Below are 27,190 nucleotides of genomic sequence, written 5' to 3' on the forward strand. Positions count from 1 at the left end.
TCGCATAACAAAAATCTTTATTAAATCTCTCATTGTAGCATTCCTCCCTTTGTTTGTTTAATCTGATAAATGTGTTGTTTCATATTGCGCTTATTATAGATTTCATTATGTCATATAGATTTCTGTTGACACAAAGTGTTAAATGTTTTGCAGAATAAATTTCTTTTTATTTTGGGAACAAATAGTAAAAGTAAATACATATAAATGATGGTAATATGTATGCACATTATTTTATATTGTTCTTTATCTTGGATACTTGTACAAATACATATGAACAAATAAAATATACTTTGATGTCATTTTCTGTCATTTTCTATTATATCTTTATATTATATGATGGTTTGTAATTGTATATTCAAATATTCTAATTGTATTGTATATTCAAATGAGTGCATGGGGATATACATTAGTTGATGCATAACAGTTTTTTAAATAACCCTTAAAATCTAAAGCTATTATATATATATAAAGGTAAGTTAAGTGTATATTTTAGAGTCTTGCTGGTGTATAAAAGTACTGTAGCTACCTGTAAACCACTTTACCTTTACTAGTCCCTGTAATTAATATGTTTTGTATTGGACATATTGAATACTACACATTAAACATTACTGAATAACTAGAAAAATGCTGTTTAAATAGCCTAATACTTTGAGATGGAGTTTAGCAGGTCACACTGCAGAAAATGGCAACTTTTCAAAATGTCACTTTTCCGACTACGTTTATTATTCAAATAATTTTATAATAAATTTGACAATGATTTACAATTATATTATCACAAACGAGTAATGTAAAAATAATATGTACAATAATGCCATGAGTAGAGAATTGCTAAGAGGACTACAAATACCATGAACGTTACAATCATGCAACACCATTTCCGGGTTTTGGTTACCTAGAAACCAAGCAAACCATTTTTCAGCAGCGTACACGCATGGAAACTACACAGAAAATTCAAATGCTTTGAATAACGGACTTATTATAAAGTTCCTTTAAATGAATACAGCGCTGAAATCACCCACAGTCATCGGGACCAAAAACCTAAAATAGCATCCAAAAAACGCCCCATAAACGCTGTGGCAGGCTAGCAGGCTAAGCTAAAGCAAAGATGTTTATTTATCTCAGTAAGAAGGTAATTGAACGCGGATATATGTTGCAGATTAGCTGTCGGCATTTTTAAGTTACTTTTCTTAAAAAGGCGTTTCTTTGCTGCTGATAATGACAGTTGTTTCTGCATATACGACCTGTTTATCAGGTTTTGCTGTCTGTTGTGTCCTCAGATTGCGATTCCGAACAATACGGTTTTAAAGTGTGTGTCTTGGAACAAAGATCAGGGTTTCATCGCCTGTGGAGGAGAGGATGGCATGTTAAAAGTGCTCAAACTTGAGACTTACACAGGTGGGAACCTGGAACTACCAGGATTTTTATATAGATGGACAAAATGAGAGCAACAGTTGTTTATTTCTATATATTCAGCATGAAATCCATCATTCAACCAATAATTAATTATTAAATTATGTTATTTATTACGTTATTATTTTTCCCAGATGATGCCAAAATGAAAGGCTTGGCTGCTCCCAGCAACCTCTCTATGAATCAGACACTGGAGGGCCACAGTGGTAAGAAAGAGGAGAGAGAGAGAGAGAGAGAGAGAGAGAGAGAGAGAGTGAGAGAGAGAGTGTGTGTGTGTGTGTGTGTGTGTGTGCTGACTCTCTGAGCTTTGATTTGCTTATGCAGGTGCAGTGCAGGTTGTGACGTGGAATGAACAGTATCAGAAACTGACCACCAGTGACCAGAACGGCCTCATCATTGTCTGGATGCTTTATAAAGGTGCACAGTCCTATAACCAAACATTAAGAAAGTATTATAATATTTCATTTATTTAAAACTCTATCTTAAAGTTTATTCAGAAATGACAGTTCTGTCACCATTTACTCACCCTCACGTTGTTCAAAACCTAAATGACTTTCTTTTTTGGAACATAAAAGAAGATATTTTGAGAAATGTTTTTTTGTTTTTGTTTTTGTTATTGATGTTCATACAATGGAAGTCAGTGGTCACCAAAATGATTTGGTTACCAACATTCTTCAAAATGAACTATTAAGTGTTAAGTGAACTATTTCTTTAATTAATATGCCGCCTTTCACTGTGACTTTGTGTGTCAACCAGGTTCATGGTATGAAGAAATGATTAATAACAGGAATAAATCTGTGGTGAGGAGCATGAGCTGGAACGCTGATGGTCTGAAGATCTGCATCGTGTATGAGGACGGAGCTGTGATCGTGGGCTCGGTGGATGGTGAGCACAGATTTACTCTCACTAATGGACTTTTTATTATAAATATTTTTTTTATTTTTTTTATTTATTTTCATGTTTAAATTAATTTATTATTTTTTAGAAGGCAACAAAGCCATCAAGATGTAGATGTTTGTTGTTGTATCATATAGTTTTGAATTTTCATTCATGAACATTTTGTTTGTGTGATTATAAATGTGTGTGTGTTTTATTATAACTTTGTGATCTCACAGGGAACAGGATCTGGGGTAAAGAACTGAAGGGGACTCAGTTGGCACATGTGGCCTGGTCTCCAGATAGTAAGATCTTGCTGTTTGGGATGGCCAATGGAGAGATCCACATTTACGACAACCAGGGAAACTTCATTGTGAGTACCGAGAGCCTGGAAATACACGATATTTAAATACACGAAAAGTGATATTTCACTCAAAAATTAACATTCTTTCATCATTTACTCACCCTCAAGTTGTTCCAAACCTGTATGAATTTCTCTCTTCTGCTGAACAAGATATTTTGAAAGAAGATATTTTGAAGAATGTCAGTCACCAAACAGTTAATGGGCCCTATTGACTTCCATAGCATTTTTTCCCATACTATGGAAGTCAATGGGGCCCATCAACTGTTAGGTTACCCATATTCTTAAAAATATATTTTTTTGTGTTCAGCAGAAGAAAGAAATTCATACAGGTTTGGAACAACTTTTCAAACTTGAAATATTTATCCCTGGATCATTCTAATCCCAGCATAAACGGAATCATTGGTTATCTTGTTTTACGTTTCACACTGCTCATAATTTACCCAGGGTTAACAATTAATCTTGGGTAATCATAAGATGCTGTTTTCTGATTGGACGAATGCAGCACTTGACCTGTTTACATAAAGTCTCTAGCATTGCGCATCCTCAAATTATACATTGCAGACGGTAATATCGAGTTTTTGGACTATAAAAGTAAGAATGAAACGATCTCTTCTTTACTCCAATTGATGTTTCATCACAATTTTATTTTTTCCCCCTCAAACACTGAAACTCTGTCCAAAGCATGTGAATATGAGGCACACAATTGGCTGTCTGTTGCTTAGCATCTAGAGGTAACATTCTAACACCGCATCGTTTTACACTGCACAAGTTTGCAAAACCTGTATTTAAAAGCGGGGTTTAGAATGACTATGACTATAACCCGGAGTTAAGCGCAGTGTGAAAAGCACTTTAGTAAATCAGTGCCTTCTCAGTCACAAATTTTGTTTGTGTGTCTGTGTGTTTATGCCCAGATGAAGATGACCATGAGTAGTTTGGCGAATGTAACGGGTGCCCTCAGCATAGCAGGTATCCACTGGTACATGGGCACAGAGGGTTATCTGGAGCCAGACTGCCCCTGCCTGGCTGTTTGCTTTACTAACGGGCACTGCCAAGTGTTGCGGCATGAGAGTGATGACAGTGAGTTTGTGTATTTTTCAGTGACTCTTTATCTCTCTTTGTGCATGCTGGGGTCATACATTCTAGTACATTTCTGAGTATGAATGCGAAGGAGAAAGAAAATTGTAATTATTGATTGTGTGTAGGTCCTGTGATCATTGAGACGGGTATGTGGCATGTGGCCAGTATCCAGTGGAATCACTGTGGCAGTGTTCTAGCTATAGCAGGATCACTCAGAAACAGCGGAGCAGAGAAAGACTTAAATGTTGTTCAGTTCTACGCACCATTTGGAGAGGTGAGTACAGATCTCACACATGTATTGTACAGAAAAGCAGTATGAAAGTTCTACAAATATAATTCATCTTGTCATGCATACACTACTGTTCAAAAGTTTGCGGTCGGTAAGATTTTTGTAATGTTTTTGAAAGTAACTTATGAAGGTCTTATGTCTATATTCCTGAATTAAGCTGAATTTTCACCGTCCGTTACTGAAGTTATCAGTGGTCCGAAATCATTCTAATACGCTGATTTGGTGCTCCAGTAAAATTTCTTATTATTATCAGTATTAAAACAGTTGTGCTGCTTAATATTTTTGTAGAAACTGTTATAACTTTTTTCAGGATTATTTGATGACAAAGAAGTTCAAAAGAACATAATTTATTAAAAATAATGGCAATGTTCCTGTTGATGCTCTCATGTCTGATGTCACCATGTGTCTAGCACTTGCGGACTCTGAAGGTTCCTGGCAAGCAGATGACTGCTGTATCATGGGAAGGTGGAGGACTCCGAATTGGCCTGGCTGTAGATTCCTACATTTACTTTGCCAACATTCGGCCAGATTACAAAGTAATTTAGCTGTAAATAATGGCTATAAGACACAGTTTTGTAAAAAAAAAAAAAACAGTTAGTGTCTCTGTCTGAGCTAATATCTTGCTCTGTCTCTATAGTGGGGTTACTGCTGTAACACGGTGGTGTATGCATACACACGGCCTGATAGGCTGGAGTACAGTGTGGTGTTCTGGGACACTAAGAATAATGAGAAGTTTGTGAAATATGTCAAGAGTCTCATGTCCATCACCACCTGTGGAGATTATTGCATCTTGGCAACCAAAGCGGATGACACACATCCACAGGTACTAAAACTCTGATCTGTTTAACAAAAAAATATATTTTAATTTAGAATATTGTTTTAAATCAAATCATTTTTTGATTTAGTGTGTTAACTAGTCATATCTGTGATTTGTGTTGCAAAAAATGCTCTGATGTTTTTATCAATTCACAAACAGGAGGACACTGAGGCTGAGGCTGGATCAGCTATGGTAAAGACAGCTACTTCTTTATATTTCATTACTGATTCCAGTTATTAATACTAATAATTTACTTCACTAATTCCAGTGTAGTAAAAAGCTGTGAAAATGATACCGTATGCACTATGATCACGGACAGTAGAAAGTTACAGTCAGGAGAGTGTTAACAGTACTACATGACTGTAGCCATTTTCAAAAACACTGAGAAACCTGATCAAGCATATAGATGTGACTACCAGTATATCATGATGTTTTGTAAAGAAAAGACTAAATGACTAAAAGCAGCTTCATTCAGCAGGCCATAGGACAGAGTCTACAGTAGAAAGACATAATATTTGAATGTAGATTTTCATTAAATGAAACTTTGAGAAAGCTGTTCTTAAGCATCAGATGCAACCGCTTTAACACAGGCATTTAACGAGCTGTTCAATCAAATCGCCTCAAAGGATTGGTCGTGGAGGAGAAAGGTATTATGAACATCTGCAAAAGAAGATGTTTTGCTCTCAGATATTTTCTTGATGCTGTTTAGTTAAGTGTACCCATACAGTAAAGATCTGTCCTCTGTCCACAGTATGTTCTGGTGTTGTGTAACTCCATTGGAACCCCACAGGACTCCAAATATATTGACGTCGGTGAGTTGAGCAATACGACGCACTCACTGATTCTATTCATAAGAGATCATGCATAGTCATCCGGTCATTATCGCAAAATAAACTCCAGTCCGAGGTCATCAGGACTCAAGAAAATAAATATATAAATGCACATTTTTTGTGTTATTTTATTTTGTGAAATGTAAGGGGCCGTTTACACGACACAGGTTTCAACTAAAACGGAAGACTTTTTATGCGTTTATAAGACTTTATAACTTTTGAAAACGGATTTCAAAATGCAAGTTTTAGAAAATGACACCCGTATAATATCCGTGTAAACTACAAAAAGTTGGGGGGGGGGGGGGGGGCATACACACATCAAAAATTACACAAATCAACACAATATAACATTTTGTCATCTTGAAAAATTAACGGTTATCAAAGGATGATATATGTTTTCGAAGCCTTTGTGTTCAAAGGTTTTGACATTTTCTTTAAGGAAGTAAAAAGATTTTATATCAGAGGAGAACATTCTAAAATTTGGATTACAGTGAATGTTTCTGGCTTTGTGAAGATGAGATTTACCTAGAAGACAAAGTAATAATACAGTATTATCAAGATTAACATCCATGAAAATCGGACAAAAAAAAAAAGATAGATTATGTAATTTGTATCTATAGCCACGTGCGTTCGGCTCGAGTGCACTGTAGTAAAAGAATGCGTAGGTGCGTAGTCTTTCTGTACAAAGTGACATCGCCAACTACTTGTCTGGCATGCATGATACAGCGTTATTAGTTGTTTTCGCAGATCTGGGATCCCAGGGGTGGGAATCCCGGCTCCTTTCCTCTCACTCTCACTGGCATCCCGCTAAATTCCTCCCCTGGTTGGGAGAGCAGATCTGTTGGAGGGACAGACATTCACCCTGGTCTCTCTGTGGACAGATTCCAGAGCCTGAACAGCAGCACACAACAGAATCTGTAGTTACTCATAAAATAAAAAAAATAAAAAAAACATTTTTAGGTTAAATCTGATTGATTTACCTTGTCCCTAAATCCCAGTCTTAATATAGAAGTTTGTGTGATTTTTCAACAGCCTTCGAAATCACACACAGCTCAGTAACAGTCAGCTTTGATGTATTGATGAAATATGCGAAATGAATTGCATTCTAGATGTTCTTTCCCAAATGTTTTTGTTCACTTTTCCACTGTCACAGACCCTCTGTACGTCACCATGACGAAGACTCACGTGATCACTGCATCTAAGGAGATGTTTTACGTTTGGCAGTATCGTGTGGCTAAGAAACTCACTGCTCTTGAGATCAACCAGGTCGCCAAAACAAGAAAGGAAGGTCGGGAAAGGTGAGGGTTCAAAGGTCAACTGTAATAATAATAAAAAAACACCACCTTTCAAAAGTTTGGGGTTGGTAAGATTTTTTTAAAGACGCTTTTTAAAGAAGTCTCTTATGCTCACAAGGTTGCATTTATTTGATTAAAACAGTAATATTGTGAAATATTATTACAATTTAAGTAACTGCTTTCAATTTGAATATCTTTAAAAATGTAATTTATTGCAAAGCTGAATTTACTGCAGCCAGTCTTTAGTGTCACATGATCATTCAGAAATCAGTCTAATATGCTGATTTGGTGCTCAAGAAATATTTCTTATTATTGTCAATGCTGAAAACAGTTGTGCTGTTTTGTGTGGATAAATTATTTGATGAATAGAAAGTTTAAAAGATCTCTAAAGAAATCTATAGCAGTCAAAATATCCCTATTTTGCATAACACGTGTATTAAAGGGCACCTATTATGACTCTTTTCACAAAATGTAAAATAAGTCTCTGATGTCCCCAGAGTATGTATGTGAAGTTTTAGCTCAAAATACCCAACAGATAATTTTTTACAGCATGTTTAAATTGTAATTTTTTGGGGCTCAGAAAAACTTGCTGTTTTAGTGTGTGCCCTTTAAATGCAAATTAACTGCTGCTGCACGGCACAGGGGGCGGAGCCTCACGAGCTCGCGCTCAGAGTCAGGATAATCCGGACAATCTCATCTGATAATATCAGAACAGAAACTCTCAGTTGCGGTGTTCATTTCGACTCGGAGTCGGACAATAATGCCCACAGAGCCAGAGAATATATGGTTATAACTTATTTGTCATCTGCTTTTATCCACTAATACAAGCCTGCTGTAGCAAAACCCGTCCGAATGATGACCAAAATATACTGACGAGTTCAGTGAAGTTTATTGTACATCACACAAAAGATGAGCGTTAGTTTTACTCCAGAGAATCTCTGTAAGAGCTGAATAAACATAGTATAAGAAGTGTGCATTAAAGTCTTATCCATAAACTCTCTCTCTCTCTCTCCCTTTCATTACCAACAACATAAACAGCGAAGTACACAAAACACTCGTTACAACTAACAGTAAACAAATATACACACCTTTTCAGTGGGTGCTAAATAAACTGGTAAACCTTATATCCGTAAAATGACTCGAAGAGCTGTCATAAAGAGCGTGCTCGCACTTTCATTTCTTCCGTGTCCAGTCACGTTAGGCCTGTTGCTCCGGAGAGTGTAAGCTTGATCACAAACAGTACAGATCCATCCTTGAGTAACAACGGGAGTAAATGAAGACTGCTATGTTCATTCTTACATCCATCAACAACACACCTCAATCGCTTAGGAGACATTCTTGTCTACAGCTGCTCAAGCGTCGAACAATGGCGGACTCTGTGTCCAGCTCACTCAGGGCGGGTCTAGGCTCAAACCGAAGTGTCACTCAACAGTCGTGGGAGGGGCCTGCTCAATTCTACGTCACATTGCGCCGAATCTGAGAACAGCTCGTTCTGAGACAGTGCTTATGATTTATTGAGATTGTAAAAAACACTGGGTGGATTTTTATCATTCTAGGGTCGTTTTGCTCACACACCGCCAACACATATTTGTTCAAACACCATGTAAAAGTGAATTTTGCATAATAGGTGCCCTTTAAATACAGTAGCTATTTTATTTTCTGGTCAGTACAAAATGAGTTTAATTTTATTAACGCTTTTATATTATTAACACTCTGTCCCATCTTAGACTCAGCGGCTGAATAAAAGTAACAGATCTGTGTAATATGTAAGCTTTCATCCGATGAAGCGGTGTTCCTTAATGCATACAGTCTGTGGGCAGACCTGTCTGCCTGTCTGTCTATCGATGCGGTGTGAGGGTGTGCTCGATGACGGCAGCGGTTTAGAAAAGTTCCGTTCAAGGCTGTGTGATGAAATCTTGTGACCCACACAGACCAGGCGTGGACTTAGTGTTCTGTTTCCCTTCCACATGATAAAAATATACTGAGGCAATACCTCTCTTGCTCCACTTTACCCACACACTGTCTCTTTTCACTCTGTCTTGCTGACTGTCTTCTCTAGGGTTTATCACATCGATGACAGTCCAAGCGGAACATCGGATGGGACGCTGAACTCTGCCAAAGCCTTCACAGTGAGTACACTCATCACATACACTTACCTGTGGCTCTCTCAACCTCTCGTGAGAGGATTAGTGTGGAAAGTGTCATAAAACACTGTCCAGCTCAGTTGGTTTATTAATTATTTTTGTACTTTTGTTGTATTTATATAAATATATCAAAAACTCCTCTAAGGGACGCAAATGCCAGAAAATGTGTCTTTGCACTATGGAGACTTCAGCCCACCTTTTTAATATCATCCTGGCCTACATTCAAGCAATGGCTCTGAGAAAGGGTCATGAGAGTGAGACATGTTTATGATTCATTTGTTTCAGGCCACCAGAGATCCGATCTGCTGCATCACAGCATCAGACAGGATGCTTCTAGTGGTACGTCTGATTTACACAAGAACACACGCTTTCTCAACCCAAAGCTTCTGTGTGTTTGACGTGTGGTTGTGATGCCCGCAGGGTCGTGAGTCTGGAACTTTACAGAGATACAGTCTACCCAATATCAACCTCCTGCAGAAATATTCTCTCACGTCCAGACCATATCAGCTGTCCCTGAATTGTAACTCCAGGTCTGATTTCTCCCTCTCTTTTCTTTTTTCCTCTCTCTTCCTATCCCATTGTAACTGTAGACCATATATGCACTATCATTGTTAGACTAATCAGACCTGCTTGTCCTTTTTCCTTCTTGTATAGTGAGATTTTGCCTGTATTTTATGTTTCCAGCCGACTGGCTATAATCGACATTACGGGTGTGTTGACGTTTCTGGATGTAGAGACACGGGCTTCGTCAGGGGATGCAGAAGGCGGGTCCACTGCCGGAGACCCATCTAAATTCGAGCGCAAGGATGTCTGGGATATGAAATGGGCTAATGATAACCCAGATCTGTTCTCCATGATGGAGAAAACTAGAATGTATGTCTTCAGAAACCTGGACCCTGAGGTGAGACATAGAGAAATGAGTTGCATAAGCATACCCATGCATATACAGTATTGTGGCAAAAGAAAAGAGGATGACTAAAAAAAACAAACACATAAATGGAAGAAAAGGAAGAAAGGGTGAGAGTAAGAGTTTTGTCAAAGCTACTGTACATGTACAGGGTTCAAGAAGTGCTGCCATTTTCAAATACACACGCGCACGCACGCACGCACACACACACACACACACACACACACACACACACACACACATTGGGTTTCTAAGTTTTATGGGGATATTCCATAAATATAATGATTTTTATACTGCATAAATGGTATATTCTATCTTCTAACCCTAACCCTAAACTTATCCATCACAGAAAACTTTCTTCATTTTTACATTTTCAAAAACATCACTAAGTATGATTTATGAGCTGTTTTCCTCATGGGGACCAAAAAATGTCCCCACAAAGACAAGGATTTCAGATTCAAAGATTGCCCCCATTTTGTCCCCATAACATAGGGTTTACCTGAACCACACACACACACACACACCAGTCTCAGTAAATCACACTGCACATGGCCTATAGATCAGACCACCCACTGCAGAGGTTTTAACAGCGCTTTTTTCTTCCCGCACAGAAAAATAGCAGGAAGTGTGGTTTACAGGTTCATGCCACACATTATACACAATATTCAGTTGCACTAATATTAAAAGTGTATTCTCATAAATAATCAGCCTAATTTGATCAAAAAATAGATTTCTTCAGTTGGTTTAATTTACAGCAGTGTTAGTGTGAGTATTCTCTCCTGACAAGCTCATATTTGTGTTGTGTTTTGAACACAGGAACCAATTCAAACATCTGGCTTCATCTGCCACTTCGAGGATCTGGAGATCAAATCTGTTCTTTTGGATGAGATTATGAGGGTTGGTTGGAATATGTGTGATTTATGAATTTATTTCAACCTGTGAATGTCAGTTAATTTTAAAATTGAGATTTCCAAGACTGAAAAACTACATATATATATGTGTGTGTGTGTGTGTGTGTGTGTGTGTGTGTGTGTGTGTGTGTGTGTTAGTTAGTCATTCTTTGAAATCAAAATTTTTAAATTATAATTTATATATACATTAGCTGTTATAGTCTCTATAAAATGATTTTTGAAAAAATAAATCATCTTAATTTGTCAAAAGTTGTGTGAACCCTGAATATAATTTTATCCTTTAGGATCCAGAGGTTCCAAATAAAGATTATTTAATAAACTTCGAGATCCGCTCACTGAGGGACAGCAGGGCGCTGATTGAGAAAGTTGGAATTGAAGATGCTTCTCAGTTTATTGAGGACAATCCCCATCCGCGCCTCTGGTAAGAGACAGACACGCATTCCACACAATAAATGGGGCAGTGTGGTTATTTATTCAAGCAAACCTGCAAACACAAAGAGGAATACGGCAATAAAAGCATAGTGAGGCAGTACGGAAGCGTGTGCTAAAACATGCTATGTGAGTTTGTTTATTTGTATGTGTGTGTTTGTTATACATTTTAAAGATTTGTGTGTGTGCAACATGGCTGTGTATGTGTGTGTCCTGGAAGTGGAAAGTATGAGGTGCACTTAAATAGTCTGAATGTAGTGTGAGTTACAGTTTTATGATCTGAATGATGATCCTGGCACTGGCAGGACAAGATAAAACCAATAAGGCAGCACAGTTCTGGAGAGCTATTTCCTAGTAAATCTGGAAAAAATGGAATAAAATAAGCTGTAATATAAAAAGGCCACATATGTATGCAGTTTTTTATGGTTATGTTCAAATGAAATGAAAATGAAAAGAAAAATCATCTAAGACAGAGAGAGATGTTTACTGTAGCCATAAAGTTTTGGAGCGGCTCTATTGATTTAGGAGCCCACTGGAGTTTTAGTGGCTCTGTCAGTTCTCACAGCACAAGGAGGAATTTCAGATTGGACTCTTGCTACAGAAGCAGGTAGGCAAACCCTAGTGTCATGTTAGCTTAAGTTTAATGTTCTTTGCCAGTGCTTCAAAGCACTGCACCTTCATCTAACATACATTATTGACAGGACACTCTCTGGAATGAATAATTCACTGAAAACACAATGCGAGTCTCTATTCTCTCTGCCATCTCTGATGTGATCAGCCTGGTTTTCTATTCATTAGTGCTGTTTTGGACTGATTGTTGGAATAAATTCGCTTACTGGATCATTGGACTGAAAACCTTCCAAGAGTTTAGCTGCTTAAAATGTCACAAACAGAATCACAATTTAATCTATGGTAATGTGTCAAGAGCACATCCAGGTCACATTTGACCCCATACTCTAGATTTTTTTTAGCATGTTTTATTATATTTTGCAAAGTCTCATTAGTTACATTTAGAATTTAGTAATTGGTTACACTTTATTTCGATAGTCCACTTTAGACATTCTACTAACTATAAGTAACTTTGCAACTACATGTCAACTAACTCTCATTAGAGTATTAGTAGACTGTTAATGACTGGTAGTTGACATGTAGTTGCAACGTTACATATAGTTAGAATGTCTAAAGTGGACTATCAAAATAAAGTGTGGCCCAATAATTTATGTATCATTTTATTTAAGTATTTGTATATCAGTATTTGCTGCATTTGAGAATATAATTTTCTTTCTTAGATTTTGGGGTGAAATGTAGGCAGTGCATAAGTAATTGAGGAAAGTTGCTGTTTATACTGTCAGACAGGAACTGGAGAAGGAATCCTGTAGGAATATGGTGTAAAGAAAGAAAGAGTCATGTGTCAGCTCTCTCTTTCAGTCTGTGTGTTTGCTTGGATGTAAGGGTTAGAGCTCAGAGGCTCTTTTGTTTGATTTTGCTCATTCATACCATGCCAACGTGTCAGAGGTCAAAGGTTTTCTCAGCTTTCAATGAGCACATAAAAATATCCCAGAGAGACTCGCTTCGTCCTCTTTGTTCATTTTCTGTCAGTCTAAAGTGTCTTCAGTGAAACAGATCTAGCTATACGCCACTGAAAGTGTCATTATGAGTGTCATTTTAGGAATATCCACATTTTGAAGCTGTTTGTTGAGATCAAATACTGTATAAATACATTAATAATTCTTCAAAATAATGATTTCATCAGAACTAATGTGTCATATTCTGGAAATATGGGATTTGAGGTATTCAGTGTGAAATGTCAGACCTTCTGTACTTGACAGTTGAAAATTCAGTCAATTGTATTTATGTGTGCACTTGCAGGCGTTTGTTGGCAGAAGCGGCGCTGCAGAAGCTGGATTTGAAGATGGCTGAACAGGCGTTTGTGCGCTGTAGGGACTACCAGGGCATTGAATTTGTCAAGAGACTGAGCAACCTTCAGAGTGAAGCCATGAAACAGGCAGAGGTAGCTGCTTACTTCAGCAGGTTCGAGGAGGCAGAGAGGATGTACCTGGACATGGACCGCAGGTATACACAGATAATAAATGTTTTCATGCTGTGTGAAATCTCTGTGAACATCCACGGTACACTCATAAAATAAAAAATTTAATTAAATTGAGAAAAACTTTACACAATTCAGAATATTTCTGTAATAATTCTGTTGAACTAAATAGTTATCAAAATATTCAGTTGCTATTGTAACTAATAACTAAAAATATAAAAAAATATATCATATATGTGTATATATATATATATATATATATATATATATATATATATATATATATATATATATATATATATATATATATATATACATGCATGCATACATGCATCAGGGTGGCCGCAGGTCCAAGTTTTCCTAATAAAGGGCCTTAAAAAGTATATCTAGGCACCCTGTATATACTGTATATGCACCACCATACAACATATACAGTGTGCACTATCTATGCTTTGCTGATAAAGTTAACTTGAACACTCTATAACAAAGGTTATTAATTTATATTTCTACATTACATCATTTTTTATTAACATTTTTGGCTTTTTTCCAAACAATTGCTATTTATATTTTTTCCTGGCGTACAAGAAATTACCATATCCCAATTTAACGGAGTACTAAATTATATAAACTACATAGATGGATGATTTTTAGGTAAAAAACAAACAAACAGACAGTCACATCACATCAGGTTCCAAATGTGTCTGTTGGCTTTGTTTATGCGATTATGGCCAACATTTTAATTAACTATATTGAAAAAGCAATAAAAATCAATTAATTTTGAATGTTCATCATTCTTATTTCTCCCTCTGGTCTCTTTAGGGATTTGGCGATCAGTTTGCGTATAAAGCTCGGTGATTGGTTCAGGGTTCTGCAGCTGCTGAAGACAGGATCAGGTGACTCTGATGATGCTCTTCTGGAGCAGGCCTACAACGCTATTGGAGACTACTTTGCAGACAGACAGAAATGGTAGGTTGCTTAAGAGTAGGAGTTGCTTAATATACATATTTATTAGAGGTGGGCATAGATTAATTTTTTTAATCTAGATTAATCTAGATTAATTTTGAAATTAATCTAGATTAATCTAGATTAAAATGGCTCATTTGAATTCTGACGAAGGCATTCAGAATATGTGTGCTACCTAAATAATGACTATAAAAGTAAGTCTTTGAGAACGGGTTTCTCAAGTCAGGTGGCGCATTAGACCAGGGGCTCATCTCCTGTTTCCAAAATGCATCACAAACTGCTTGAGAAAGCTGTTCTACTCATAGACTGTAAAAGGTTAGTACTGTACTGTTACCATCCGTAGGCAACATTAGGTAGGCCTATGTTATTATCAACTACTATAGGCTATCAATTAGGGATGGGCGATATGGCCTAAAATCCATATTGTGATATACATTGCAGCCTCTTGCGATAACGATAATAAAACCATTTCAGAACAGGTTACACAGACCCTGCTAAACAACTGCTAAATGTTTTTTTTTTGTTTTTTTTTAAGGGTGTATGTAGTTTTGAGAACATATATTGTGCAAAACTGTAAGTATACAACATAATTTTGCAGATAAATAAAATTTAAGTACACTAGCTGCAGAGACTTAAGTAGGTCTAATGTTTATTATGGCTTGGAGCTTATGAAACCCCAAATTTAAAATTAGAATATTGTCTACTGATGTCTTTTCAGTTAAAAAGAAACACAACAACCATTCTTAAAATCGGGCGCAGACAGAGATTATGTGCTACACCACTCACTAAGATATATTGGGAATAATACGCGCGCGCTGGTATTCAGTGATATCATGTTTCGTTTTGAATTTGAGGTGGTAGAACGGATTAGTCGTGTGTTAACTTACCGAACTGTTACCCCACACATATAGTTTGCTGCTGCTCGTCGGACGGCTTAAATCCGAACCAAGTCCAAATAATGGATGTTGACGGATCTTTTTCACCAGCTTTCACTTTCAGCAGTTTACTTAAGATGACGACGAATATGATGCGTTGCAGCCGGGTGTACCTCGCGGCCGCGGGTAGATTGCGTCATCATAGCTGTGTAGTATAGAGTAGTTCCCAACCCAACTTTGAGAATAGATTAACGGCGATATTTTTTTTATCGCGCTATAAGAGTCTCGCGTTAACGCAGCACGTTAACGCCGATAACAGCCCACCACTAATATTTATGTATATGTATGTGTTTGTCCAGGCAAAGCCACGCAGCTGGATGTCTGTCGTACAATATTTGTTTCAATGTCATACACTCATTTCTGTCATGACAACTCACGTAGTGTTTGGCATGGTGATGGATATGCTAATGTTAATGTATTTGGTCTTGGCGGAATAGATTTGCTACGCTGCTGCTTCTGCAGAGCAAGTACAGAGACTTGCTACTGCCAATACATTCACAGACATGCTGCTGCTGCACATATAACATACATAAATGAACCCCCCAACAAAGCAGGAGACACAAGAAATAGACAATAAAAGCTAAAATATGCATGCTTCTTAGTGTAAGAAAACAAGCTGCTGCATCGGGAGACATGCATATATCTGCACATATGGATGAACATAGACGGGACGGGATTAATGAGAACTCAGACAGTCAGGTAACAGAATTAAAACAGAACACAAAAGTGACATTATGCCCCCCTCTGGAAAGGCACGCCCTTGTGCCGTACAAGGTCCAACTGAGGAGGGAGGGCGGGGGCTATGGAGAAGGACGAGGAACTGGTGAAGGGCAAAGGTGGAGATGGCAGGATGAGCCAGGGAGGAACCAGGAAGAGGAGGTGCCAGGCAGGGACCCAGGCCACAGCCATGACGGAGGCCCATACTGCCGTTTAGGGAGGGCAGAGCCATGGCGGAGAAGCTCTCAACGACATCATGGGGACGAGCGATGGAGATGGAGCAAATGGTGGTGGAGCCCTGGGCGCAGATGGAGAGCTGATGGGACTGGGCAACACTGCTGGTCCTGGCGACCGTAATGGATCCACAGCGACGACCGTCCATGGAGAAACCAAGGTACCATGGCACCGAGGTGGAGCAGGAGGGAGGGTGGAGCCAGATGGAGTCAGGGCAATGGGCCAAGGTGGGGTGGCGGGAACAGCGGATGGAGGCAGAGCCTGGTAGGGGCTGTATGACGGAAGGGCTGAGGCTTATTCACACAGCATTGTGTTATGGGAGAAGACGAAGGGCTGAAGGGAACCAGCGAAGGCGGGGCTGACTGACTGGCTGAATGAGGATGAGGAGGCAGGAAAGGGAGGCTGGGCGGGATCAGCGTCCTCCTCTCAGCCACACACACCGGAAAATGGCATCTCTCCAGTTTCCTTTCTTCATATACGGTAGGTCTTGTGGGCTGTGAAAGTTCACCCCAATCCAATATATCGATTTTAGAGTCTCATCGTCAAAAGCCGTTCGTTGGGCGAGCTGGCAGAAACGCAAAGAATAATCCAGAAAAGAAAGTCCCTCCCAGTCGAGAGCAGAGAAAGCAGCAGCAATCTCCATAGTCCTTTTTTGTGGTCCATTCTTCTGTCACGTGTGGCTTGGCTGTGGTATACAGAGCGCACGACGAAGGAGAATCAAACACAAACTGACTGTTTTAAATCCACGAAGGAGAAGCACAGGAAAACAGGCAAACACAACCACTATACAATGATGAGAACTGGCAAAGGAATGAAGAGCTGAACAGAATGACTAATCAATGAGCAACCAAAGAGATTAATGAGAACTCAGACAGGCTGGTAACAAAATGAAAACAGAACACAACGTGACACATTAAAGTGTGTCCAAATTTTTGACTGGTTGTGTACTTACTGTTAAATTGTTTAATTTTAAGGTGACACAGAGACTTGAAGTATGTGTGTTCCACAGGTTGAATGCAGTGCAGTATTACCTGCAGGGTCGTAATCAGGAGCGTCTGGCTGAATGTTATTATATGCTGGAGGACTATGATGGTCTGGAGAAACTTGCAAACTCCCTACCAGAAAACCATAAACTGCTACCAGTGGGTGCTCTCTCTTTTTTTCTCTCTCTCTGTCACATTTTCTTATGATTTGTCAGCAGACCAATCAGCAGTGTTTGGTTCAGATTATCTTGAATGGCTTGAACTGTGCTTTATTGTATGTTTGTGTGTGTGTGTGTGTAGGACATTGGTCAGATGTTTGTTACCGTGGGAATGTGTGAGCAGGCTGTCAGTGCATTTCTGAAATGTAACCAGCCCAAAGCAGCTGTGGATGCCTGTGTGCATCTAAACCAGGTGAGAGTTCATGCACAAACCTACACAGAACATTAGCTTGTTGTATGGTTTGATATGTTATGAAGGTAAATGTTTAGCATGTATTAATATTATATTAATTGCATTAATTTTATTTAAATTATTACAGTATATTAGGACTGTCAATATTTAATTCTGATTAATCTGTGTTTTTTGCGTTAACTTAAAGCAGGGCTCAGTAGTTTCGGGATTTCTTCGCTGTATTCTCGCTTTTTGCTCGCAGGTTTCTCTCTAGAGCTCCCCCCACAGCTTCGGAATAGATATTTGACAACACTGTTGTAAAAACTCGTTGGCGATTCTCAGACACCAGAGGCTAGTAGATCAACGACATCAAAGCAGATGGGACATTCTTTAAAACGTCATCTTCATTCGGGTTCGAACAGCGTGAGGGAGCGCAATAATGACAGCATTTTAGCAGATTTCTTTTGGCCGTAAAGCAATTGTTTACATCGCGAGACCTGATATCACGCGATACTTCCTGACGCGGCGGCCGGCGGCCCGCCGGCTCAAAGTTGCAAGTGCGGATTTTCCGCTCACGGGCACCAGGGGGGTGCGAAACGACCACCATTCAACCCGAAATAAGTAATATAACCATTTCAATGACTCCGAAGCTGTTCAGTTAAGGTAAAAAAAGTTACTTAGTTCACCTTTAATGCATAAGTTAATGCATTTGTATCCTTTTAATAAAAATAAAGACAGAACAAAGATTTCTCATTTGCATAGAAAACACTGATTATATATTTCACACAACTAAACTCAAAATAATTAAATAATATTAAACAATATTGTAACTTAATGAACAATTCATGGATATTTATAGAAAATAGAGGTTTTTGTAGATTGTCTTCTTATTAACACTTGTACAATTATAAAATTACATTAAAGGTGTTTTTCTATCATGTACTGATCTAATAAAACACACACACACACACACACACACACACACACTTGTGCTGCTTCTCTTACAACAGTTCTAATTAAACTTTAGAAAATCACACAGAAAATATTTAAATGATAATGTTAAATTGAACATAAATGCGTTATCTGTGTTAAAGAAATTGAGACTTTTACAGCTCTATTTAATATGCATTTCCCAAAAGACATATTTTTTGTCCTCACTTCACTGAATGCATTCTGACTCACTGCCTTTTCTTGAGCGTCGAGAGTCGAGATAATGATACTTCTGTCATTAGTTTAAATGAGAGGTTCAGAGAGTTCACAGTGCTCATCATCAGTTGTACTGAAAGATCCAGTTGCAGCTGTAACATCATCATACTCATCTGCTGATGAAACCTGTCTGTGATAAATGTTTAGATGCTTGATAAAAACAAATGAGCAACAGTAAAAATACATTTTAACTGGGTGCTTTTTTCCCCCCAGTGGAACAAAGCTGTGGAACTTGCCAAAAACCACAGTATGAAGGAAATTGGGCCTCTTCTGTCCAAATACGCCTCACATCTGCTGGAGAAAAACAAAACTCTAGAGGCTGTAGAGCTCTACAGAAAAGCCCATCACTTCCTGGATGCTGCCAAACTCATGTTTACGGTGTGTCTATATTAGCTCATGTAAGAAACAAATGTCATTGGGGATCCTTGGGAACCAGTGATGACAGTCATTTTTAAAGTGGCCAGATGATGCCAGATAAGGTTTTTTTTGTTTTGTTTTTTGGGGGGGGGGGGGGGGGTCTACTAGAATAGGTTTTCATGCTTCAATGTAAAAAAATAAAAATAAAAAATCAGATATTTTACATTGTAGCAGCACCTCTCTTCCCAGTCTGTCAGTAACACTCTTTTTAGTTTCGAGCTCTATTAAGCCCTTCCTTCCTAAAAGTGCAATGCGCTCTGATTGGTCGGCCCGATTGGCCAACCACTTCAAGCGCGATTCGGAAATGTCATTCCCCTTACCATAACCGCAAATTTCAACACACTACTAATGCAACTCAACCAGGCCTCGACCCCCTTTTTTGCACATGCCTTAGACTGAAATTATTTAAATGCAGAATATTGTGACGTGTTCATTCCCGGAAGAAAACTCAAGACTACAATCGAAGAATTTAAGGTAGTTCAGAAACAGTGCTTACTTGTATAGCAAATAACTAACTTCCTTTGAAGTGGATTTTGTACTTTGTAAATTTGCAGACCTTTTTCATGCTGAAACAGACACATGATACACTAAAGAAAACATAAGTAAAAAAAAAAAAAAAACATAATCGGAAATGGAAATGGAAATGGAACAGGAAATGGCCTGGTTTCACAGACAGGGCTTAGATTAAGCCAGTATAAGACCTTGGTTCAATTAGGACATTTAAGTAGCTTTTATAAATGTGCCTTAGGAAAAACATTATTGGTGTGCATCTTGAGACAAAACAATGGCATAGGCATATTTTAAGAGATGCCAGAGGAAGTTGCTTTCAGTTAAAACAGCTCATACATGCATTTTAGTCTGTGAAACTAGGGGAAAGTGTTCAATGTTAGCGCCACTTGACAGAATGATGAAATAATGAAAAAAAAGTGTTTTGTTTCTGTTAAATCTATTTTGTTATGCCCAACCCAGTCGTGAGATTTTCATTTTCTTTTAGTGGCATAGAAATAACATGCTTGTCGGCGCCAATGGCCTCGTGGTCAGTGCGCCGACATGTAGCGCCTTTGCGCTCGGGCGGCCCGAGTTCGAGTCCCGGCTCGTGGACCTTTCCCGATCCCATCCCCCCGTCTCTCTCCCACCTTGTTTCCTGTCATCTCTCTACTGTCCTGTCACAATAAAAGGAAAATCACCAAAAAACAATATTTAAAAAAAAAAAAAAAAAAAAAAAAAAAAAAATAGAAATAACATGCTTAACATTTAATGTCAGGATATTTTTGTAACTGTAAAGTGTTTTTAAAGGCCATGTTGCAGGTTAACAACCACTGTCGATTAATGGGTACATAAATCACTCAAGATATGTATATCATTTTTAAAATGTCCCAAAAATGGCCTTAAAGACCAGTTGTTTACGTTTTTGGTATTAACGGTTTTTTTACGCAACTCGGTGATGACGTCACGTTGGGGAGAAGTGGAGGAAAGCTAGCCTCAGCCTAGTATTATGGTGCGTTCAAGCCATCTCGTATAGATCGTATTTACGAGTTGAACGCAATTAAACGCCACCACAATGTCGTAAATACTTAATAATTAAATGCATGGTCCGAGGAGAATGAGTGGAGAGTTGGTGAAGTGTTCTGGTGAGTTGCTATCATTTAACAACGCAGCAATGAGCACTGGAGCTAGTCTACGAGCAGCAGTGCACAATAACCACACTTTTTTTTTCTTTTCATCTAGAAATAGAAGGCATCATGCTAGCTATATGGGTGTTTCTAAGCGTTTATCTCTTCCTCCGGTGAAAATGTTGTTGCAAACGTAGCCGCCGCGTGTCTGTCGCTGTGTTCGGCAGGTGCTTGTGTGGGCGCCGGCGGCGGTGCCGTCCCATGGAAACTGCGTTGGAAAGCTTGTTGTGCTGTAGGGAAGTGAGTGTGTTTTGGTCGCTGGTCGAGCTCACCCCGCGACCAGATGTGACGTGTCTCACTCAGCATCCAGAGTTTTTACACCCAGCACAAACAGTAGTTCACCATTGTCAATCTACCTAACGTTATATATTTCTATATATTTATCTATCTAGCTGCTAGCTATCTATGCTATTGCTAACGTTATGCTATCTGGCTGTCTGCCTATCTCTCTATACTAGCCTATCTATCTATCTATTTATCTGTCTGTCTATCTATATCTATTTATTTATCTATAATCTGCGCTAACGTTATCTGAATACTCTCGTCTGCTACTCGTCTCTCTAGTCACTCTCAATGCGGGCCGCGGGCTTTGGTAAATTCTCTCCCCAACGTGACGTAATGGCATTGTGGGGGAAAGGAGAGTCGTTGCAAACCGCTCTACTTTTTCGTATTATATTCCGCTTTGTGATACTCAACGACATAAAATACAATGGATAACAGTTTAAATGTTTATTACCAACAAGTAAATAGCACAAATTCGATGAAAAAAAAAACCTGCAACACGGCCTTTAATTGGCAATCTTTGTTTCACCTTAGATCGCTGAAGATGAGGCAAAAAAGAGAACGCGACCATTGCGAGTGAAGAAACTGTATGTGCTCGCCGCCTTGCTGGTGGAGAACTTCCATACCCAGATCAAAAGCTCACAGCAAAGCAAAACCAAGGGCAAGAAATCAGAGGTACTTTAACTGTTCAAACATCATCATACAGTACATACTAAAAACTCTCCTGTTTCCAAATGCTCCGCTTGCTGGATGTAGTTTAGCTTTAACACAGGGATAACCAACTACAGTTTTATTATCATTTGTGATTTTTCTATTTTCTAATCCGCAAAAAGCTGTGGTAGTTGTTAAGTTACTCTCAGTGCCATGGTCTGCAGCTGCAGCCTGACTCAGAGTCCGACAGCATCAGAGGGGCAGGAAATCAGTTGGGATAAAGGGCTCATTTACAGCCTGGTGGTGGGTAATTTGTGTGTGTGATTTATTTCAGGCTACTAGTGCATTAGCAGGGCTGTTAGAGGAAGATGAGACGTCTTCAGACAGCCGTATCCTGGATGACGCCTGGCGTGGGGCAGAGGCCTATCATTTTTTCCTGCTTGCGCAGAGACAGCTGTATGATGGCAAGGTGGATGCAGCCATGAGGACAGGTGACGCATTAAAACCCAATGAGTTGTGATAGCTTATCCACACTTAATGTTTACATTATTTAGTGACTTTGGGGCGCAATCTGTTGAGGTTTGTCAACTGGTAGCCTAATGTCTTTAAAACACTGGGGCTGTGTCCGAAATCACCCCCTATACCCTTAAATAGGACATTGTTTGATGGGAAAGGCAATTGTAGTGGTATCCAAAACCATAGTGGACATTATAGAGTGCACTCATTCAATCCCACAATGCACCGCAATAATGAGTGTACGACTGAGGTACACTCATCAGATAGAGAATACCCATAATGCACCGTGAGGGTCATGCTGAATAAATTCCCGCATCTCGCCAGAAGATGGAGCTCGCAGCTTAATCATCCATCCATCCATTTTCCAAACTGCTGGTCCAATGTGGGTACAGCGTAATATCATACAGGTATAAATTCCTTTTTAATTGATAATTAAATTGTTTAATTAAGGTTTATACATGCTCGAGTTCAAGCTCATAAATCTTACTACTGGAGCTGCCGGTTTGCTATGTTTCAAATGATTATTAAACAATAAGCACAAACTATGCAAAAGACAAGAGGCAGCGCTTCCAGCCTACTCAGTGTCTGAATTCACTCACTCGTTTTCCTTCACTCCTTCAGCTGGACTATAATTAGTGGAGTAGTGTAGGGAATAGTGAATGAGGGTATAGTGGGTGATTTTGAACACAGCTGAAGGCTCTGTCATGGAAATTAGCATGTATAAACCTTAATTAAACAAATTAATAGTCAATTAAAAAGGAATTTATACCTGTATAATAATACGCTGTAGATGGGCTACATCAGCAGAAGACACACTGGGTGACACTCCTGTCAGCTAAGAACAGGAAAAACAGAGGCTATAATTCACACAGTCTCAACTAAACTTAAACAATAGAAGATTGGAAAAATGTCTGGTCTCAATTTCTGCTGCAACATTCAGATGGTAGGGTCAGAATTTGGCATAAACAGCATGAAAGCATTGATCCATCCCGTCTTGGATCATTGGTTCAGGCTGCTGGTGGTGTAATGGTGTGAGGGATATTTTATTGGGACACTCTGGGCCCTGAGTAATGTTATTTAAGTGTCCATCCCTTTATGACCACAGTGAATCTTCTGATGGCTACTTCCAGCAGGATAACGTCCCGTCACAAAGCTCAAATCATCTCAAACTGTTTTTTTGAACATGAGTCATGACAAATACATGTTCAAATGGCCTCCAGAGTCACCAGATCTCAATCCACTAGAGCACCTTTGGTATGTGGTGCAACGGGAGATTCACATCATGGATGTGTAGTGTAGCAGACAAATCTGCAGCACCTCATGATGCTATCAAGTCAATATGGACCAATTCTCTGAGAAATGTTTCCAGCACCTTGTTGAATCAATGCCACAAAGAATTAAGGCAGTTCTGAAGGCAAAAGTGGGTCCAACCTGGTACTAGCAAGGCGTAAAGTGGCCAGTGCGTGTGTATTTGTAATATGTATATCACTCACTCCTCATTTTGCAATCCAGTTAGAATATAACACAAACAAATAGCTGTGAAACATAGTCTTTAGTCTTATGTATATGAACAAATTCATTATCACCTCCTACACTTTCTCTCTGTTTGTATCAGACCACAGTAATGATGTCCATATGAATATTCTGAGGATTGTAAATCTGTGTCTGTTAATGTGTGTGTGAATGCATGCAGGGTATGTCTGGCCTCGTCTGCGCACATAAAGTGTTAAATCGCTCACCTGAACAGAGAAAACAAACTCAAAGTCTTTACAGCGTTCAGTCCACACATACACAAAAGTCTAGACAAAATGTGTAAACCACAGATTACATCATATCCAGGACCACCTGGAAAAGGTGCTTGTGTGTGTTGTGGGTTTATGTTTTTGTCTTTCAGTTAGCTGTGCTTGCATTGCATACTTCTATTAAAGTCTTTAAAATTATCTATTAAAAATGATTTAAGTTAGGGATGCACTGTTATTAAAATTCTGATAATAACTATTGTTAAACTAATAATTATTTTATTGTTATGACAGATTACCAATAAATGACCAATTTTAAAATTATATACAATTTTTCCTAAAGAAAGCACTAAAAACTATTTGTGAATTGTGAAAGTGAATTTAGGCATCACAGCATTATAATGTACAGCAGGGTTCACCAATCTCGGTCCTGGTGGAGGGCCGCTGTCCTGTAGAGTTTAGCTCCAACCAGCTCCAACACACCTGTTTGAAAGTTTCTAGTATGCCTAGTGAGACCTTGATTAGCTGGTTCAGGTGTGTTTAATTGGGGTTGGAGCTAAACTCTGCAGGACAGCGGCCCTCCAGGACTGAGATTGGTGAACCCTGATGTACAGTTATAAAAAAATATAAATCGTATTTGAAAGTGTTATTAAATTATTCTCGTTTTAGTGAGCATTAGAGGGCGGCGGCGGCAGCAATATCCCTTATTAAAATCTTTTGTTCCTCAAGTGTACAGCAATTCAATAATTACTTTATTCTTAATTTCTAGCTCTCCATCTCCGTGATTACGAGGATATTATCCCTGCTGTGGAGATTTACTCTCTGCTAGCCATCTGCTCATCTGCTAACTGTGCGTTTGGTACGTGTTCACGTGCCTTTATTAAGCTGGAATCTCTGGAAACACTGACTCCAGATCAGAGGCAGCTTTATGAAGACCTGGCCCTGGAGATCTTCACCAAACACAGCCCTAGAGACACCCGGCAAAGCCAGCAAGACAGCCTCACTGACGGGTAAGCCAGGAATGCAATGGCCAGATGTGCTATAACCTCACTGAGCACACAGCCGCGGAATAATTGAGGCGGATCCTTTGTTATGGCTTGTTGACGGAGCTGTGAGGTCACAGTGACGCAAGTGTATAATAGTGTGAGATGAGTGGCGTAAGGGTCAGCGTGTATGACTTAGGCGTATCACTGCTGTGTGCCGGATAACTGGAAGTTTCCAGACCTTTCAGATTATTACATCAGCACAGTTCTCCCTAAGAACTGTAGTAAAACAGTGGGAAGATTATTACACTACTGTTCAAAAGTTTGGAATCAGTAAGATTTTTTTAAAATGTTTTTGAAAAAAGTCTCTTATGCTCATCATGGCTGCATTTAATTGATTAAAAATACAGTAAAACATTTATATCTTGAAATATTATTGCAATTTTAAAAATACTTTTATATTTTCAATGTAATTTATTGCTGTGATGGCAAAGCTGAATTTTTCCGCAACGTTACTCCAGTCTTCAGTGTCACATGATCCTTCAGAAATCATTCTAATATGCTGATTTGATGCTCCAGTAACATTTCTTCTTATCATCAATGTTATCAAAATATTTTTGTGGAAACAGAGATTCAGAAGAACCTAAACCTTTTTTTTTTTTTTTTTTTTTTTTTTTTTTTGCACAAATATAAAAGTCTTTACTGTCACTTTACTGGTGATTTAATGCGTCCTTGCTTTTTTCAAAAACAAAAAATCTACTGACCCCAAACTTTACTTTAGTAGTTTTTTTCCCCTCACTGAAGCTGTCCGTTAGTATTCTTTCTTTGCAAAGCCCCGAAGTGACAAATACACATCACACATTTACAGGGTAAAATTATTCCATGAATTGACTGATTTCAATGCATTAGATTTGTTTATGCTCGCAAAGTCCTCCTGCTTCGACCTATTTTGGCCTAATGTGATGAGAATACAAATAAAAACACTCATTCACTCCGAGGACTATAACTATAATGATAACGATAAAGATATAGTTCCAAAATCATTCTAAATCTAAAAGAATAGCAGAGTCCATACCACAACTATAAAGATAACAGCACAGAGAAACAATATTGTTGGAATTACTTTCAGAGCTATGATGAACGATAAAAGCATTGACAGCCAGAATCCATTCTGCTTTAAAGAGCTCAAGCATTTAAAGCGGCATAAAACAAAACTGCAGTGCGTGCTTAATAAACAGAACAATATCGTCTGCTGGTGTGGATGCTAATGCCATTATAGTTTGCAGTTATCTTTATAGTGATCATTCTTGGTGTGAAAGGGCCTCAGCTCAAAACATAAATGTAAAGCAGCAAATTAACTGTTCCAGTTATGTTAATAAAACAGTGTTAAACTGCTTAAACAGGTTAGCAAGTGTGATGATGCATTCTGACTTGATGAGTAAACCTCTCTCTCTCTCTCTCTTTGTCTTTTATTCTATTACTTCCTGTTTTTTTCTTCAGGCCGGAGGGCAAGTCGCCCACCTGTATAGTGACAGGAAGAATAATATCTGAGTACCAGTTCTGGATGTGCAGTGTGTGCAAGCACTGTGCTTTGGAGCAGGAGGTCACACAACACAACTTCTGTCCTCTCTGTCACTCCCCAGTGGGATAAATTGTTCCTGTCGCCTTGCCAAGCTCAACTATTGCTTCATCAAATGTCAGTCTTTTTGATGCACTGTAGGATGCAAACTCTGCCATAAGGTTAGAAAGCTTAAAATATGTCATTTGGATGCTCAAACAAATTAACATTTCTATTTGTACATTGACTCTCTTTTATATGTCTTTTTCATATATTTATGTATGTAATTACATTATTTTCACTATAAATAATATTATACACAATTTTCCCTAAAAAAATACTTATGTAAATCGTCACATTCAACTCAATTTGACAATTTATATAAGAGTGAGTTTTAATTCTAAAAGTTACGAATGTATCATCTGGCTAATATGATACTGTATGTAAATGTGAGGGGTTTTTTAGTAAAGAAATGAAAAAAATTAAACTGAGTGCCTCCTGTTGTTTTAGCATTAACAGGTAAATTGTTCTAATGTTTGATTAATCT

General features: G+C 38.5%; 1 protein-coding gene across 2 annotated transcripts; it reads left to right on the forward strand.

Annotated features, from left to right (window-relative positions):
- The first annotated feature begins 879 nt into the window (after window positions 1-879).
- On the forward strand, window positions 880-27,190 carry wdr35 (WD repeat domain 35). 2 transcript variants are annotated; one of them, XM_079856292.1, is made up of 28 exons: window positions 880-1,129; window positions 1,278-1,395; window positions 1,545-1,616; window positions 1,735-1,827; window positions 2,167-2,295; window positions 2,526-2,659; window positions 3,562-3,727; window positions 3,853-4,001; window positions 4,427-4,552; window positions 4,654-4,839; window positions 4,993-5,025; window positions 5,585-5,645; window positions 6,817-6,961; window positions 9,018-9,087; window positions 9,388-9,441; window positions 9,523-9,632; window positions 9,787-10,003; window positions 10,826-10,906; window positions 11,205-11,341; window positions 13,219-13,422; window positions 14,216-14,362; window positions 17,255-17,387; window positions 17,529-17,639; window positions 19,038-19,202; window positions 21,731-21,871; window positions 22,182-22,338; window positions 24,872-25,112; window positions 26,586-27,190. In XM_079856292.1, exons 1-28 carry the CDS (start codon window positions 1,106-1,108, stop codon window positions 26,734-26,736), a joined length of 3,555 nt encoding a protein of 1,184 aa, XP_079712418.1. In that variant the 5' UTR covers window positions 880-1,105; the 3' UTR covers window positions 26,737-27,190. The 2 variants fall into 2 exon arrangements, with proteins under 2 accessions (XP_079712418.1, XP_079712419.1); XM_079856293.1 differs by having other exon boundaries at window positions 1,037-1,129; window positions 4,445-4,552.

Source organism: Squalius cephalus (assembly GCF_949319135.1).
Source record: "Squalius cephalus genome assembly, chromosome: 21".
Classification (NCBI taxonomy): Eukaryota; Metazoa; Chordata; class Actinopteri; order Cypriniformes; family Leuciscidae; genus Squalius; species Squalius cephalus.